The following is an 18762-nucleotide window of genomic DNA, read 5'->3' as shown; positions in this document are numbered from 1 at the left end:
TGGAATTACTTTTCAGGAGAGGAAATGGTATAAAAAATTGGTTAAATAATAGGTTTGTGCCTTTTTCAATGCATCACTGTATTAACCGACCAGTTAATAAAAAAAGGAATGCCTGAAGAAGTCTTTCTCTCTTTCTCCCTCTTTTTTGGACATTAATTATTGTACTCAGAGAGAGAGAGAGAGAGAGAGAGAGAGAGAGAGAGAGAAAGGACCGTTCCCAAAACCACCTCTTCAAAATACAGACATTCATTTTCCTCTCTCCTTACCCATTTATCCTGTGATGTAGCCATGGACGCCTATGGAGCATTCTTTTTTTTTTTAACTAATTAACTTACTTTTGACTCCACTGCGTCTTTGTTGCTGCTCGGGCTCTCTCTAGCTGTGGTGCACAGGCGTCTCATTGCAGTGGCTTCTCCTGTTGTGGAGCACAGCCTCTAGACAGCACAGGTTTCAGTAGCTGTGGCACACGGATTTAGTTGCTCCGTGGCACGTGGGCTCTTCCCCATCCAGGGACTGAACCCGTGGTCCCCTGCATTGGCAGGCAGGTTCTTATCCATTGGACCATGAGGGAAGTCCTTAGGGAGCATTCTTATAGTTGTATTTATGGCATGGGGTTTGGGAAAGTTCTCCTAAAGGGTTCTGAAATGCTATCCCTCATTGCCTCTTAAGATCTATTGAATGAGAGCATGGCAGAACTGATAAATGTAGGAAACAGGAAGTTTCCTTTTACCGTCACAGAGCATAGGGGTGTTTAGGGGCCTACCTTTCACAATTAGGTCCAGCATAGTTTTCTTTACAAACACACCGAACAGCTCCGTTTTTCCTATAGCAGGACTCTGCAAAACTAGAATTGGAAGAGAATATTAGAAGTTAATTCCATACATCACTGAAGAGGCTGTCTTAATTTTGATTAGATCATCTCTACCTTGGTCCCCCTCAAGGTCAAAAGGGTGTGATCACTTGTTTGATTTAAATTAAATCTCCCTCCTTTTAGGAAAGCTTAGAGTATCAGGCTCAGACAGAAAGTGACACACCACTGGTGACACCAATTCTGTCTACCTCATTTATTTTTCCATAGAGGCACTTCATTATTTTGACTTGAAACAGTGGCAATTTGCAGAACATCACGTATATTTGTGTATGTGTGTGTGTGTGTGTGTGTATTTAATGCAAGTCTAAACCACATATTCCAAAGCTGGACATAAACTAAGCAAATTTTACCTGTGATTTTAGATTCATATTAGAATTTTCTCTTTTTTCCATCACTTTCTGTGATGTTGAAAGTTTTCCTCTTTTTTCTTGCATTAGCTCTCTTTCACTCTTCAACATCAAGAGCCAGTTCTAAACTATGCTTTATAATCTCCACAGAACTTTAATTTCTTTCATGCGTACCTTAAGGGTTGGGAATAAAGGGTGCAGGGACTGGCTCAACTGACCAAAGTCACAAAGCAAGTACTCAGATCCAGAGAGATGATATGGGGTGGGAGGTGGGAGGGGGGTTCATGTTTGGGAACTCATGTACACCCGTGGTAGATTCATGTCAATGTATGGCAAAACCAATACAGTATTGTAAAGTAAAATAAAATAAAAATTAAAATTAAAAAAAAAAGAAAGAAAAACAGAACCCACAGTAAAAGGATTCTAGTCCATGAAACCCTCTCTCTTGATTCTTCTTCTTTTTTTGATAATAAAAAGTAGGACATAGAACAGAAAACAAACAAACACTGTTTCAGCAGAATAAATATTTTAATTATCAAGGCAGGGAAATGGAATATTACTCTATATGTTTTGAAAATTCTACATTGACAGGAATCTATCCCTATGAAGATGGTATACAACATTTTAAAGACTTTTAAATTAGTTTTGGCTTAGGTAGTGTACAATCCATGGAGCGTGACCTGCTATTCTCACATTTCTGCATGTATCAGCAAAGACCTAACGGTCTTTGGAGGAAAGCAAATAGATATGTTTGCTTTGTGTGAATACATTTATAAAATCAATCAGAAAACAACATGTGCTTCTCAGTAAAAGGCAGTACACACAATTTATTTTCTCTAGCAGTTTGGTTAAAAACACTCCAATGAATTACATTTCTTTGGCATTTATCCTTTATTTTTCTTGTTCTTATTCCTCAGCCTCCTTAAAGAAACACCATCAGTTAAGCGTCCAGAACATGCATATTTCTTTGAAGATGTTCCACCCAGTTGGCCCACCCATGGCTTGAAGGAATGAAATATCTGCCTGGAGTTATCTTCTTTGAGCTAACGTCCTACTGTTATGAACAAATGACATTTTCCTTACTTGGAGCAATTATTAGTAGACATGGAGGATGTCTGGCCAAACCCCAAATAAATAACTGAGCTCTGTGTAAATGGACCCTGGGAACAGCTATGTGACCACTGGTCTTGGTGGAGGGAGATGCAGGGGCAGTAGGGCCATCGAGAGCTCCTGTTTTTGTTTTTCATCAGCATTAACTGTTTACATTTTGCTTAGGCTAAAGTCTGGAGCTAGGGAAATGAAATCACTGAGCCTTTCTCAGCCCACACTAACAACTATGGTGCCCTCTCCAAGTGGAAGGGAGTCTTATGCTTTTGAAAAACCCTCAGGGAACTTAAAGGAAAACAGACTCGGCACTGTTTGTTTGCAGAACTCCCTCAAGCATCACTTTCTTGCTTTCAGATGTGGCTTTTGTAACTGGGGATCCAAATCCTGGGTCTGTAGGCTCAACTAGTGTATCTTTCTAACAGAACTGAGATTCCACACATGGTGCCTTTCTGAAAGCTCAAATAAAATTCCTGGCACTCTGATTTTTATAGAAGGCAGCAATATGAATGATTTTTATAGAAAGCAGCAGTATGAATGATTTTTATAGAAAGCAGCAATATGAATTTTAAGAAAAGCTGAAAGAGGCAGTGGGGAGTCTGATTTTATATGATCTTTGATTAGTATTTGAGATTAGTTAACTCAGTCAATAATAAGGCCAGATCAAAGACTAGCATTTTATAGGATCCAGGCCAATTTGTCCTATTGTAGGATTGCAGACTACTCCCAGCTCTTTGGAGCCAGTTTTCTCCCTGAAGGGATTCAGGAAATAGAACTATTGCCACTACAGAGAAAGCAGTTCTCTCCTACCCTTCCCCATTCCTCCATACTCTCACATATGTTCTTTACTTATAGGTTGTATATTTTTGCTTTTGTGTGAATTTTCAACAGGTTTTTTCATCTCAAATCTGTCCTCTAGAAACTTCAGTTTTTATATCTGTGAATATGTACCTAACTGCACAATCCATTCTTTAAGTCCCTCAATTGCTCTTTTGAACTCAGATCTACACACACAAGCAGAGAAAGGACATGGGTGGAAATGGTATTTCTTGGTGCCTATGGAACTACCTGTGTCTTCTCTTTTAAGACATGAAGCTCATTACCCGACTGGCAAGTTTCTGCTTATTTTATTTAAAAGCATTAACAGTCTTCAAAAGAGCTTCTTAATGAACTAAGACACTGGATAATCTGTCTCATAGATTAAAAGGTCATATGCTTTAGAAGCGTCAAAATACTGTTGTAATCTGATCTGTTTTAAGGAAGGCAGGAGTTTTTGACCATTCTATTCACAACTGTGACCAACAACCAGTACATGATTGGCACATAATAAGTGCTTGATTAATATTTATTGATTTTACATAGATAAGACTTCTCAGCCAATGAGGTTCCAGAAGCCTCATATTTCAAAGCATTAATGTCACATAATTTAGATAAGCAATTGTCATATGTATGGTGCAAAAAAGTACAAAAGTCAGACAACACAATGAAGAATTTGGGATTACCTTTCTAATTCATCTGTTAATTTCTAAAGAAACTGCAGCTCTAATCTTATAAACCTGCTTTGAGCAGATGATGCTATATAACAACTTTGTTCATGTGGGAGAATGAGTGAAACCTATTATTAGAAAGTTGGAGGTAAACATAGTTAACAAAATAACTACACCACGGTAAGGGAACGGCACACTGAACACGCCATCAGATATGGTTAAGACTCATGCTTGAGAGCAGAATATTAATGAACAATTAAATAATGTATCTAGATGAAGCAAAGGGAGCTCATAAATCAGGACATGCTTGAATAAAAATAACAGAACACAGTGTTTGAGTTTTCCACTCTCACTCTCAGTACCATCCATTCTGTACACATTATTAATACCACTGAACAGGAAAAGTCACAAAGCAAGGGCTAAGGCAGTTTAATGGTTCCTAAAGAAAGATGGGACTGTAAAACTTTTGACTTTTTCACTGCCTGCCAGACTCATCAGAGGCTCTGAACAAATCACAAGCTATGAGGTGAAATGTTAGGCGATACTGGTGTTCAATAAAGGGGAAAACAGTTAGGGGGAAACTTGGCTGTCATCTCTTTTCTCTTGATAAGAAAGTGTGTGGGATGATATTACTTATATGTGGAATTGAACATATGGCATAAATGAACTTATCTATGGGACAGAAACTGATTCACAGATATAGGGAACAGACTGGCGGTTGTCAGGTGGCCTGAGAGGGGTGGGAGAGGGATGGACTGGGAGTTTGGGGTTAGCCGATGCGAACTATTACATATAAGGTGGATAAACACCAAGATCCTATTATATAGCACAGGGAACTATCTTTAGTATCCTGTATGAAGCCATAATAAAAAGGAAAACAAGAAAGACAGAGCGTGTGTGTGTGTGTGAGACAGAGAGAGACATAGAGAGAGTGTGTGTGTATGTAAGGCATTCAAGACTTTTTCTAGTTATTTTATAGTTAAGGTGAGGTGAAGTCGCTCAGTCGTATCCGACTCTTTGCGACCCCATGGACTTCTCCGTCCATGGGATTCTCCAGGTAAGAATACTGGAGTGGATTGCCATTTCCTTCTCCAGGGGATCTTCCCAACCCAGGGATCGAACCCAGGTCTCCTGCATTGGAGGCAGATGCTTTAACCTCTGATGCATTATTTAATCAAAGAACAACAACTATCAAGGAAATATTACATCCAAACAATCAGAAGAGCACTTGATATAGAGTATGCAAAACGTTGGAAAACTAAATACCATTACATCATTTTAATTCTACATTTAATTCTACATTACATTCTACATTTTTAATAAAATAATGGCTAGTCCAATAAAATGGCTAGTCCTGACTTGACTACTGGATTTATACATATATGTGCCTGAAAAGAATTCCAATATTTCCATTAAGATGTATGTGTATAGTCTTTAACTTCTTATTCAGGAAACACAGCCAGAAGTAAAAATTCATTTTCTCAGAAATCTTCTATGTGCTGGCTGGTCTAAAGCACTCTGTTTATCTATGCTCTATTTCTACCTGAAAATCCACTTAGCTGCCACATGTAGAAAACGTCTGCTCTGTGGGAGTCAGAAGAAACTACTACTACTGAAAACACTGAATTATAATGTCTGTTGGCATCACCATTTGCAGCCTGTCTAGGTCAAGGGATAGCAGAGAAAAAATGAGACTAGCCTTGCTTATAAAGCTTGGGAAACTTCACTGTGTCTGTGATGTGTCCTGCAACCCACCCCCAATATTTAGGGAACAGAGTCATCACCTATACTGCAAGTGTTTTTTAAGTTTTCCTGAAAGTGGATTCGGTCTAGAAAGCTTTCCTGTATCTTTTCCAATTTCATTACAACAGGAGATACTCAATTTTGATTGTACAAAAACCCTAGAACTCTATATAGGGAGAAAAAAGAAAAGAAAATCAAAGGGGATAAGCAGTAGAAAAGGCTATTTTCCTTTAAGACTTACTTGGCAACATGAGGCAGGGGGCAGGGGCATGGCTGGCAGAACTGGGGGGGTCCCCTGATGGCATCTCCAATATAACCATCTAGACATTTCTCACAGTGCTCACCTGTTGTGTTCCGCTGGCAGTGCTATGAGACAAAAAGATAAGAAAATTGACAAGGGCACACAAGAAATCTTATACACAGCAAATGTGGGAATCAAGCAGTATTTCAAGCAAAAGGGATATCGGGCCTGACAAAACAGATGGTATGTAATGATACTTACTGGTCAGCACAGAGGAGCTAGGCTGGCCCCAGTGGATGCTACAAAGTGTGAACCATGGGGAAGACTTCTGCGCGTGCAATGGCAGCCTGGGGGCTCTCTTGAGAGTTGGTGTGAAGAGCAGATTATTAGTCATTCATTTCAATTCAGAAGGATGATTAGAATGATCAAGCTCTGAATATCCTGGAAGCATCAGTTTACTGACTAGGAGTAAATATGAAATGAAAAAAAAAAAAATCCCCTCCTGGTAAACACTAGGGGGAACATTTTAAGAATTTATGGGCTCAGAAGAATAAAACGTGTCCAAGTAAAGTATAATGGACTAGAAGGTAGATAAAGAATATTCTGCTAATGGGCTGGTATCTTGCATAATGATATACGAGAAATAGTAAGCTACTGTGTGATTCTTCCATTTACGGTGGGAATAATTGGAAGAAAAGCTCACAACAGTTGATTCTTCTGCCTAGAATGCCTGTTTATCATTCAAGATCTGCACCAGGCCTTTGAGAGTTTCAGGATTCCTTCCTGATGACCCCTCCTCGATCCTTCCTTCCTTCCCTACACACATTATCATCAGCTCCCAGCCTCGGGTGGCAAAGTGGTAAAGAACCCACCCACCAATGCAAGAGACATGAGACACGGGTTCAATTACTGGGTCGGAAAGATCCCTTGGAGTAGGAAACAGCAACCTGCTCCAGTATTCTTGCCTGGGAAATCCCGTGGACAAAGGAGCCTGAAGGGCTACAATGTATAGGGCTGCGAAGAGTCGGACGCAACTGAGCACACAGGGACACCCAGCCTCAGCAGTGCTTCCCCCTACACTGTCTCTCAGCACTGCACTGCCATCAGCTTCAATGAAGTGGTACTCAGCAGCTGTTTGTTGAACTGGTGGATTAATTTCTCACTAGTTCTCTGTAAGAGGCAGTGATGCAGGTCTACTGGTATTTTCTCCAACTGGACTAGACTAGACCCCTCAGGGCAACGCCAGTAGCATGACGATGTTTTCATCTTCATATTCACCAGAGTGTATAAAGTTTGAATAAGCTTTTCAGTGAAAAACTGTACTACTAGAATTAGAACACCACTGAAGAGACACCCTACTGTTTGAGCAACTCCCTTGGTAACACCTATGCACCAGAACTTAAACAGTTAACTTTTTTCAAACAGGGCTCTGTGGAGGAATCTTGGGGAAGGCAAGATGGAGGGACTGTGAACTTAACTTTGAGCTCTTTATTTTGTCTCTACGTCCTATGTTGAGGTTCAAATTAAAATAATAGTGAAGTCCTTCTCTAAACATTTTATGTGGATTAACTAATTTAATTTTCATAATAATTCTAAGGTCCTATTTTCTTTTCATACTTTACAAAATGAATAGAGATACAAGGAGGTTAAGCAAATTGCCCAGTGCTACACAGACAGTAGGTGTGTCTCAAAAGTGAGATTTCAGCTCAAGCAATCTGGCTTCAGAGGTTAGGCTGGAAATTCCCGTACTACACTGCTTCTCCAGTGTGATGGAGAAAAGGTTCCTTTCCCAAAAGAGTCATAAAATGACTGCACTGGAAAGTGTCATACTGTTTCACTAACAGTTTGGACTTCAAATCAAGCGCAACACACTAGACAGTGGGCCACAGCTATCATGGTTGAACGGTCTTTAGCCAATTGATCAGCCATTAGACTTGGCCATTAGCCACCTTTGACTGCTGATTAGAATTATGTTAACAGAATAGGATTAAAGAGGCTAGTTCAGGACACCTGACAGATGAGAAACTGAAAAAATAGTGTGATGCGCAGACAACAAGATGTTAACACATTTCCCTCACTGTTCTTAATGCTGCATCACGAGCTGAGTGAACCTTCAGCAAATATTTGTTGAAAAGAAAGAGGAAGGCCGAGGTGGGAAAGGGTGAATTCGTATCTGGAGCAAGTAAAGGAAATTAACACACACCCAGAGCCAGCTCAAAACTGGTGGCAGTCTCTTATCCCAGGGAAAACCAATAAGCCCTGTCCAACTACCCAGAATTTAAGCCATAAGCAGGGCTTCCCAGGTGGCACTAGTGGTAAAGAACCCGCCTGCCAATGCAGGAAACGTAGGAGACATGGGTTCCATCCCTGGGTCGGGAAGATCCCTCTGGAGGGGGCCATGGCAACACATTTCAGTATTCTTGCTGGGACAATCTCAAGGACAGAGGAGCGTGGCAGGCTATAGTCCACAGGATCACAAAGATCTGGGCATGACTGAAGCGACCTAGCACGCAGCACAAGCCATAAGCAATCTGGCAGGGCTACTCTAGAGTGGGGTCAAACTAGCCCGAGTCCTTGTTGGTCAGATGAAACCCATCTGTGCAGAAGGAAACAGGACTGCTGTCAGATGTCAGACCATTCCTGGCAACTCCATGGGTGCTTTGGCTTCCTTGTTAGGGCCCTGTTTCTGCCATGGCAGCCACAGGGAGCAATTACCCTCAAGGGCAAAGCCTCCAAATCACTATGACCTCTAAGTGCTCAGAGTGCAAACACTGACTTTAGTCATCTGCCTTCTTTGAAGAGCTTGCTATGAAATTTCCTAAAAGGTAAATGAAGTACATTCTGTGAGATTGGCAGGGACAGTGCCGGCAGCAGGGAGAATTCCCTAGCTCCTCCGGTGTATAGATGACTGAACTTGAACAACTCAGGTGAATTTTCTAAGTCTATATTCTCTGTCTGTAAAACAAAGATCTAGCCGAGACAGAGTACAATGTTTCTTAAATCTTTTACTCTGAGACTGCAAATATCCTTTACCTTCATTGTTCTGCCATTTAAAAATCAGAAAGGAAAAAAATGACAATAATAAATAGTATATTGTTGTTGGGAAAATTTTAAAATATTTAATTTTTTAATAAAACTGACCTCACTTAAAAATGAAAAAAGCATTCTGAATCTTTGGCCAATGGTTAAGAAAGCTATGTCTGGACAATCAATCGCAGATTAGGTGTCAGGAATGACATCTGGGCACCAGCTCTGTCTCCTTCATGTGAGAAATGGAGTCTCTAGACACCTGGGCCACACCACCAAGATAAGGTAAGAAGAAAGCCTAATAGGATCAGGTTAGTGGCTGGTCAGATGCTTCATGGGTCACTGTAGTCTGTCTAGACTTGTGGTTCTCAAAATATGTCCAGGGAGATGGCAGTGAGAAGCTTACTGAGGCTGGAATAGAAATCCTTGAAGGATTTTAGAAAAGGGGATGCCTTGATTAAGTTGTTTTTAAAAAATATCTCCATTGCTAGTGAGGAAGACAGATTAGGGAAGGGGAGTCTGGAGCAGGGCATCATGAGTAGTTGGGAAGGTGTACTAGTCATCAGGGAGGGATGCTGCGGGCATGAATTAACACAGTAGGATGGCACAGAACAGAGGAGGCTCTCTCCTAGGTTGAACTAGTAGGATTTGGTGTCCAGCTAAACATCGGTGAAAAGAAAAAGGAAGTTGATGAAGCACGCAGGACATCTAAGTGTGGAGGATTGGCAGAATGGTGCTGTCATTAACTGAGGTGGGGAATACGAAAGGAAAGACAGGTTCAGGGTTGGGAGAAGGAAAAACAACATATAGAGAACTTATTACCTGTCTTGGTTCTCATCATATTATTATGCTAGGGGCACAAAGCTCCAGGGGACTCCACTGAGCTAGCTATCCTTAGAATCCTTTGCACATGTAATTTTATGACTTTATTTCAAAACCTTAGCTAGCAAGGAAATAAATCACTATTTGCAAAATTTGGACTTTTCCAAGCTTGCAACAGACTGGAAAATTGTCAAGATTTTAATGTAAGAATTATGCTCTCGATTTAGATACTAATTTTATAGTTGCATGTAAAACATGAAAAAAAAATTCCCTATTACTCAGTTTCTTCTTTCTCTTTGATACCTAATGAGGGTGTTGGTTTACCGATCACACATGTGTAGTCTTAAAGGGACTTAGATTGGTTGATTTTGACTTTACACACATAAAGGAGAGTTTGAAAGTCACAAGAAAAATGCTACAGAAATTAGAGATGTAAAATCTTTGCTTTCCTGAATTAGGTTTTAATTAGGCTTTGGGAGTAATAAAAAATTCATTAGCCTTAAATATGTTGAATTACTTCCCTTTCTCCATTGTGCTTAGAATGAGGTAGATTTCATCTGAACATCAATCTTTTTAGTTATAAAATTATTACAGACAGTTGTAGAACACTTGGGCAGGTATACTATAAAGCGAAAAGAAGAAAATAAAAATTCATTCACATTTCCACCAGCCAGATGTGAACACTTAACAGCTTGATGGTTTTCTCTCTAGGTTTCAATTATGTTTTTGCGGTTGAGTGGTTTCAAATCTACTTTCATTCAGATTTAGCTTTTTTTCCCCCCTGAAATTCTGGCACAGACTTCAAAATTTATCTTTTTTTTTTATTGTTACTGAGCAAGTGGGGGTTTCTGCATATATTTCTAAAGCTCCCATGGTCCTCTTACTTTGAATTTCATTACATTGGTCACATCCACAGGCATTTTCAACTAGTGTTCTTCCCTACAGCCCTTCAGTCCACATAATGGAGGCCACTTAACCCAGATCCTAGAATAGTGTCAGGCAGTTAAGTGGTACTCAAAAAATGCTTATTTGTTAAGTGGATAAATGAAATCAACAAATCAATCCTTAGTCAAAAGAATCTAAGGGATCCCGTGCAAGTGGTCAATTTCAAGTCAGATTTTCTCCACCCTAGTTCTGGTCAGGGGGCTCCATGCTTTCTGCTAATGATGAAGCACTGGTTCTTTAGACGGTAACTGGCCTTAGTCATGACCTCGTCTTGGTTCTCTGTACCTACCTACCTTGGTTCTCTGTACCTAGCCTAGAACTTGGATAAAGTATGGGTTATCAGTGACCAGGCATTCCCATCACTAGCCATCTGTCTGCTCTATTTCTACACCTTAATTCCTTTCTCATGCCTCTTTCAAGTGCTTTCCTAGAGAATCTGCCATGCCCACTGGAGCTGCCTGGCCTCTGGGGCTCTGCCTAGCTGATTCTGCTGAAACCCCAATGCACCAAAATTCTGATAAGATGCAAAGCACACCTTTGAAAAGACCATCAGTACATACTGGATTTCATTAGTTTAGCCACTTTTCATTTGGCCACCTTTCTGCATTTGAAGAATTGTCAATCCTCTTGTAAAGAAATCTGTAAATTTTTTGGTATGTCTAAAATGGTAGCATGACTTTGTCTACTCTCTGTATTTTATTGTCAAATGGCTTAGTTTTTTAAAATCAGTTTGTAAAATACAAGGTTAAATTGAAACTGAACATGGGAATGGAGGGAGAATTAAAAACAAATAGGGGAAGACAAGACAGAAGCATTACAAGCCTTCAAAATAAAATGAAACAAAAGAAGCCGTTTATTTTTGGTTGCTTATGGAAGGTGGGAGAAATGAGTTAGGTCAGGCAAACTGTAAGAACTGCCTGAAACTCTGGTGCCCAGAGTGAGCTGCCAGGTGTTAGGTGGAGCTGAGAATGAGCTGGGGTTACAGCTCCTACAGGGCAGGAGCTGAGAAGCTGGCCCTGCTTGACCAGCAAACTGGAACAAGGATGACAAAGGAAACAGAAAAATATGAGATTGATTCCAACGTGCCACCACAGACAATGTATTTGCCAACTAGGTAACAACATACTCTTTTTATATTGGCAAGCCTCTTCTGCTTCCTCACTTACACTTATTGTTAGTCACTCATTCGTGTCCGACTCTTTGCAACCCCACGGTCTGCAGGCCGCCAGGCTCCTGTTCATGAAATTCTCCAGGCAAGAATACTAGAGTGGGTTGCCACTTCCTTCTCCAGGGGATCTTCCTGACCCAGGGATTGAACCCGGTCTCCTGCACTGCGGGCAGATTCTTTACAATCTCAGTCACCTGGGAAGCCCATCATCTAGTCTTACTTACCTAAATTAAATTTACAGGACTATAGACACGTTTTGGAGAAGGCAGTGGCACCCCACTCCAGTACTCTTGCCTTGAAAATCCCATGGACGGAGGAGCCTGGTAGGCTGTAGTCCATGGGGTCGCTAAGAGTCGGGCATGACTGAGCGACTTCACTTTCCCTTTTCACTTTCATGCATTGGAGAAGGAAATGGCAACCCATTCCAATGTTCTTGCCTGGAGAATCCCAGGGATGGGGGAGCCTGGTGGGCTGCCAACTATAGGGTCACACAGAGTCGGACACGACTGAAGCGACTTAGCAGCAGCAGCAGCAGACACATGTTTAGCTCTTGGAGATGAGATTGTGGGTGATTTTTCACTCTGAATTCCATGTATAGTATATACATGTGTGTATTTTTTACTTTGAGCATATATTTAATCGGGGAAAAGACACTTCCCTCTAGGTAGGGTGAGGTGGAGGGACCACTTTTAGGATAAGTAAGATGGCTTTTTTTAAATGTTCCATCTGGGAAATTTCAGGAAGATTGGCAACTGACCTGAGTGTGTTTATAAACGTTTATACCCAAGTCCATCCCCAAACTTTTATCAGAACCTTGTATGCCCCAGGAACGATGAAGAAATCACATGATGACCACCCCCTTTGGAAGCTCACGTCCAGGTCGAAGATAAAACCATGATAGCTTCTTTCTTGACAAGGTCATTGTAAGGAAGAGTAGTTTTATCATAGCTCTCCATAGGCATAACAAGAGGGATTTTTTTTCCCCTTTAATTTATTTCAGTCTTCCATCTTACTGACTGCCTAAAAGCAGCTGATGGGCTGGCCAGTCCCTATTGTCTTACACTTAAATAAACCAGATAAGGAAGAGCCCTTAATTGGTCAAATTATCAGAGATGTACATTATTAGTTCAAGTGCATTCATGGGATTCTCTTTTCAAATGTCACTGGGATTAAAATAACAGGAAACCGGAGATGGAAGCATTAGAAAGGGGTCGATTTGGCAGCTGCGTGTGCCTACACTGCTACAGAGGACATCCTGGATGTAATGGTTATTTAAGAAGATGGGGGAAGGGGAAAATAGAAACACCAGGACTAAACAAACACTACAATGCATTAGCAACCTTTAGTGTTTGCCACTTACTTCTGTCCCTAGAAAAATGTGAATTGTTAGGTTTAAAATAAATGGAAATATTCTAATTTGCATCTTAATGGAATGAGTGAGTAAAATAACACCTTCATGTACACACCATGAAGACCACTTATAATCAAAACCATCTGTCTAATGCCATCAATTATGCTAATTTTGAGGTAGATAGGTGTATTTAAGTATTTTTGCAGTTTCCAGTTTATGCAAAAATATTTTTGCATTTTGAAAAGCTGCTTTTGCCTCCTGGGAACTAGAAGAATCCACTTCAGCTATGTAGTATAGCTCATGAAGGAAAACATGATCTTAGAGTATAAGTCTTTAAAAATGCCTCCTACGACTTCTACTGAACTCACTTCTGGTAAATACTTCAATCACCATTTTCACTAGGTTTTCAATCCATTCAGTGAAAATGGGAAATATGTAGCAAGCACTTTTGCTAAAAGGTTTCTCAGTCTCCTTCATAAATCTCTATCATGTTTCACTGTCTACTAGAAAATTCATTTCAGTTAAGGGGGAAAAAGTCTCTGGGGGCTTGATTACAGAGTTACAAAGACCACAGTGCCAAAGTTCTCATTTTTATTAGCTATTTGGTTCAATTTTTTTTTTTTAGGAAATTTTGATCTATAGACCTGACTATCTTAAGTTATAAAACAAGGCTATGAAACAACTGTTTTATTCTCCTAGTTTATGTGGAGTGAAGCCAAACATATGGCAAACTATACTATTACAGAGGAATCTGGATGGATAGTTTCCTCCTCTGTGTATTATTTTTCAGGTCCCTCCCCAGTGGCTGATTGCTGGAAATCAGCTGCCGAAAGTGGGGCTGCAGTTACCACCAGGGACAGGGGCACATTCACAGATACACCTTGGTGGCCACTTACAATCATAAGCAGTTTATATGAGGTGTTTTACAGGAAAAGCTGAAGGGTAAAGAGAAAGCATGATTAGCAGTTCGCTTCTCTGTAGCCCAAATGTCCAGGGAGAATATTTCATCTCCACCAGAGATGCAAAGGCTCAATGAAATATATGGAAAGTGACACGTGCCCCCGACCTACCACACAGAGTCCTGAGCCGTCCAAGCACTCGTTGGAATTACCATTACAGTCACAGGGCAAACATTCTTCCGAGTAGGCAAAGAAGAATCCAGCGTCGCATTTCTGAAACAGACACAACAAAAGCATCTTCATGTTGAAAAGGTCAATTTTGGGCAACATTTTCTGGGAGGAGTAAGAGATGATTAGTAAACGATCTACATATTTCTTTACAGCACACATACTGAAATGAACTATTTACGCTACCATTCAATTGTCTTTCTTTCCTCTTTTCCCACTCTTTGCGGTTTTAGGGAGCTGCAGGGGAGGGCTCCTGATGCAGCCGGGACACCGCGAGAACAAATGGCGCCCAAATCTCGCGATGTGCAGCTGCCTGCGCGCACCGTGACCTCGTCTGCACTGCGCGAACTCCTGTCCCTTTCTGAGGACAACAGGAACACCTTTAACACCGTCCAACGTTGTTAGGAAGGATGAGAAGATTTTAGGTAACAATGAAGGAGAAACTTTCTAATGTTTTCTTTCCTTCCAAAACAAGACAAAACAAAACCACATCAGGGTGAAGAACTACGTCGTGCTCCCTGTTGAATAAAGACTTAACGGGTTCAGAAATTATTGGCTGTGGCAGAACGACTTAAAAGATGTGCTTCATAAAGTTGTACCCTTTAAAAAAACCCTCTTTTCAGATCCTAAAGTTTTGAACGGAGGGGTTAGGAAGTTAATGAATCCTTACACATGTCGTGGGTTGTGTGTAGGTGCCGTCCCTGTATTTTGTTTATCCGCGTGACTGAGATATACATTGTTTTCCTTCCTTCTGGTAGTGAGATAATTAAGCCCAGAGATGCTGTGGGTTGTGATGGTAGCCTACCTTGCATTTGCTGAATGGCCCTCCCCAAATGTCACTAGGAGTCAGGTTGAGAACTATGAGATTGTTCCTCGTTTATGCCATGGTTCCTGGCTTATAGATATGTATTTTGCATTTCTTTGGAATGTTTCAGCGCTGCAAGGCAGAAATGCCATGCCGTCACAGGTCTGGAAGTTCAGTCCTTGCCTATCAGACAGATTTACATCTAAAGAATTCCAGACAGATAAGAATCTGGGTTGTTTCCACAAACTTACAAAGTAAGAGGGTTCCCATCACACCCGCCATTGACTCATTGTAGTTTGTACTGTCCTTTGACCAGGAAACTTTTCTTGTATCTGGCTGAGGTCCCTGACTGTTACACAAAGCCATTTCCTCTTGCTTGTTTCTCTCTAGAGACTCACTAGATACCATTCACAGTATAAAAACACTGTAGTCCTAAAACTAAAATTTAATATATTCCATTTGAAATAAGTTTAATAGAGCACAATGACATTTTTTTTTAAATAAAAAAAGGTGAAGAAATTCTTTCTAAGTGAAAAGGCTGAGAGGGGACCAGTTTATAATGGAGACTTTATAGTTGATGATAAGCCTTTTTTCAGTTTCCACTAGGGAACAAAAGAGAGGAAAAGAAGCTAAAATTGCTGTAGCAAGCATTTAATTCAGACCACCTAATTTCACATATGGTAAAATTTTTAATTATAAGAGGAATGGATAACAGTAGTGAAGGGCTTAGTATTAGTTATCTCAGGAGCCTCCAAACCAGTGGTTTCTGAGTTTTCTAACTGCCTAAGTTAAGGACATTTGATTTGGGGAGTTTCTGATTCAGTAGGTCTGATGGTGAAGCAAAAGAATCTACATTTTTTAATAAAATAAATATTATATTTTAAAAATTGTTTAACTCTTTCCCCTAGCCTTACTGAGATATAACTGACATATAACATTGTACCTCATGCAAAGAGTTGACTCATTGGAAAAGACTCTGAGCCTGGGAGGGATTGGGGGCAGGCGGAGAAGGGGACGACAGAGGATGAGATGGCTGGATGGCATCACTGGCTCGATGGATGTGAGTCTGAGTGAACTCCGGGAGTTGGTGATGGACAGGGAGGCCTGGCGTGCTGCGATTCATGGGGTCGCAAAGAGTCAGACACAACTGAGCGACTGAACTGAACTGAACTGAAGTTTAAGATATACAACATGCTCATTTGATAGTATGGATTGCAAAATGATTACCACCATAGCATTAGCTAACAGCTCCATCTTGTCACATAATTACCATTTCTTTTTTGTGGTGAAAATATGTAAGATTTGCTCTCAGCAACTCTCAAATGTATAATACAGTATTACTAACTGTACATTAGATAACCCAAATTTGTTAGCTTTTTAACTGGAAGTTTTACTCTGACCAGCCTCTCTCAGTTTGCCTGTCTCCCATCCCAGCCTCTGTAACCACCATTCTGGCCTCTGTTTCTATGCCTTCCAAGGAGTGGGGCAGAGACCGGAGGTGTATTTGAAACAGAAAAACACACTGGTGGTGGCAGAGAGTCTGGAAGCAGTACATGAAAAGCTCCACTTGTACCATCAGCTATAGTAAAGACCTTCCTGTGACCCAAGGAATCAAATTTCTGTAAGGGTGTTTTAAATTGGTAGTAGCTCAAGTCTTTTAGGCATTCTTGCAGCTCTTTCTTCTGAAGTAGACAAAGAAAGTTAAGATTTGCCCTGAATGAATGCATCATTTTAAATATGACAGTGACTAATCTCTTATATCCCTGAGGCCCTACCTAAATTAAGAGACTCATTTAAAAAAAACAAAAAACTAAAATTATCACAACATAGGAAAAAACCCAAAAAGCAACAAAAAAAGGGGAAGATTTTGTATTTTAGAATAATTTTAGGTTTGCTGAAAAAAATTGAGGGATATGTATTTTTAAAAGACCCCATGAAATTTCTTTGTGAGACGAGGTTTGAAAAGATTATTTCAAAGAGGCACTCAACAGTGATTTGTACACTGTCATTGCTCAATGAACCCTTGTGATTTGAATGGTTTGGATTAGGATAGGACATCTGAGGCATACATGCTGTTGGAAACCAGTGATTAATCCTGCTAACCCACTCACTGCTGTCTCCTGGGGCTGCATTGGGGGTGCAGTCTTTCTCATCACAGTCCAGGCAACCACTACCTAGACTGTGTACTAGATGAAATCTTTACTTTATGCTAAGTTTAGGAGGTGACTTCACTCTGTCATTATCTGCTTACCCACCCACTAGGCAAAGGCTCTGACCTTATGTGAAAGATGTCTTGGCTCAGGTCTCATACTGTGAGAGATGGGAAGACAAGGGAGGCAGGGACAAGGTTGTGTGGAACAGTCATTTGGCCCCCTGCTGAGAGGCACCAAAAGTTGGAAGCCTGGCCAGCTCCTTTGTTGCTGGGTTTTGTACACCTGGAAGGATTGTATTTTCTAACTCATCTATCCAGACGGGAGGCACCATTTAAAAATTCACATGAAGGCACCACTATTGGATAATAAAAATCCTGGAAATGGGGAGCTTCTGATGCCATTACTAGACCCCATACACTTGATACCTTAGACTTTGTATTGTAGAACTTCAGAGGATTTCTTGGAATGGTAGATTGTTAAATGGTTCAAGAGAAGCTTGAGTATCCTTAGGAAGAGTGTTTAATTCTTTCATGTAAAAACATTTCATCATTTTCCCCCCAGAAAGTTCTGTTAATTTTTATTAAATCTCTTCTTGAAATTCTATAGAAACTGACAAAATTGACCTTTGTGATATTTTTAAGAATGAAAATGTGGCTATTTTTTTTAGTTTTGCTCCTGCTTAACAATCTTTTAAGTAATCCAAGACCTGTGATGTTTAGAGGCCTGTGAAGACTCTTGAGAGTCCCTTAGACTGCAAGGAGATCCAACCAGTCCATCCTAAAGGAGATCAGTCCTGGGTGCTCATTGGTAGGACTGATATTGAAGCTGGAACTCCAAAACTTTGGCCACCTAATGCGAAGAGCTGACTCATTTGAGAAGACCCTGATGCTGGGAAAGATTGAGGGCAGGAGGAGAAGGGGATGACACAGGATGAGATGGTTGGATGGCATCACCGATTCAATGGACATGGGTTTGGGTGGACTCTGGGAGTTGGTGATGGACAGGGAGGCCTGGCGTGCTGTGGTTCATGGGGTTGCAAAAAGTTGGACACGACTGAGCGACTGAACTGAACTGAAAGCCGAATAGTCTTCTCACAAAGAAAATATTACCTGTCTGCTTCCCTTGAAAGTATTCTTCAGAATTCACTAAACAAAGATGTGTTTGTGTATATACATGTGTGTGTAAGCAAGAGGAGAAGTCTTACAATCAATTTTTCAATGCCACCCTGAATCCTCTTGTCTTTCTAAGATTGACGTACAGTAGACAACTGTATAACACGTGGGTGGGTGATTTAGAGAGCACTCGGGGGATTTGTACCTTCTGGCATGGTGCCACAACTTTTAAAAAATTGATGATAATAACAAGGATGATAATTGCAATAATGATGATAATCATAATATAATTACTATTTACTGAAAGTCTATGTACCAAGTATTGTGATGAGTACTATATCCATGTTATAGTATTTACTTTTCACAGCAACTCTGTGAATTAGATGTAAGTATCTGCATTTTGGGCTTCCCAGGTACCCTGGTGGCTCAGAGGGTAAAGCATCTGCCTGCAATGCAGGA

At 40.6% G+C, this 18762-nt stretch overlaps 1 protein-coding gene across 1 annotated transcript in view; it reads right to left on the bottom strand.

Moving 5' to 3' along the window:
* The window catches only part of LAMA4 (laminin subunit alpha 4), a 145180-nt gene that overhangs the window by 93135 nt on the left and 33283 nt on the right, over window positions 1-18762 (bottom strand). Inside the window, exons 3-5 of the mRNA XM_068985018.1 lie at window positions 14177-14278; window positions 5794-5918; window positions 764-844 (exon numbers count right to left, since the gene is read on the bottom strand). Coding sequence (XP_068841119.1) covers window positions 764-844; window positions 5794-5918; window positions 14177-14278 — 308 coding nt within the window. The remainder of the gene's footprint in view (window positions 1-763; window positions 845-5793; window positions 5919-14176; window positions 14279-18762) is intronic.

The sequence above is a fragment of the Capricornis sumatraensis genome, chromosome 13, assembly GCF_032405125.1.
Source record: "Capricornis sumatraensis isolate serow.1 chromosome 13, serow.2, whole genome shotgun sequence".
NCBI lineage: Eukaryota > Metazoa > Chordata > Mammalia > Artiodactyla > Bovidae > Capricornis > Capricornis sumatraensis.
The sequence above is the reverse complement of the archived record's forward strand: the minus strand, read 5'-3'. Positions and strand labels throughout refer to the sequence as shown.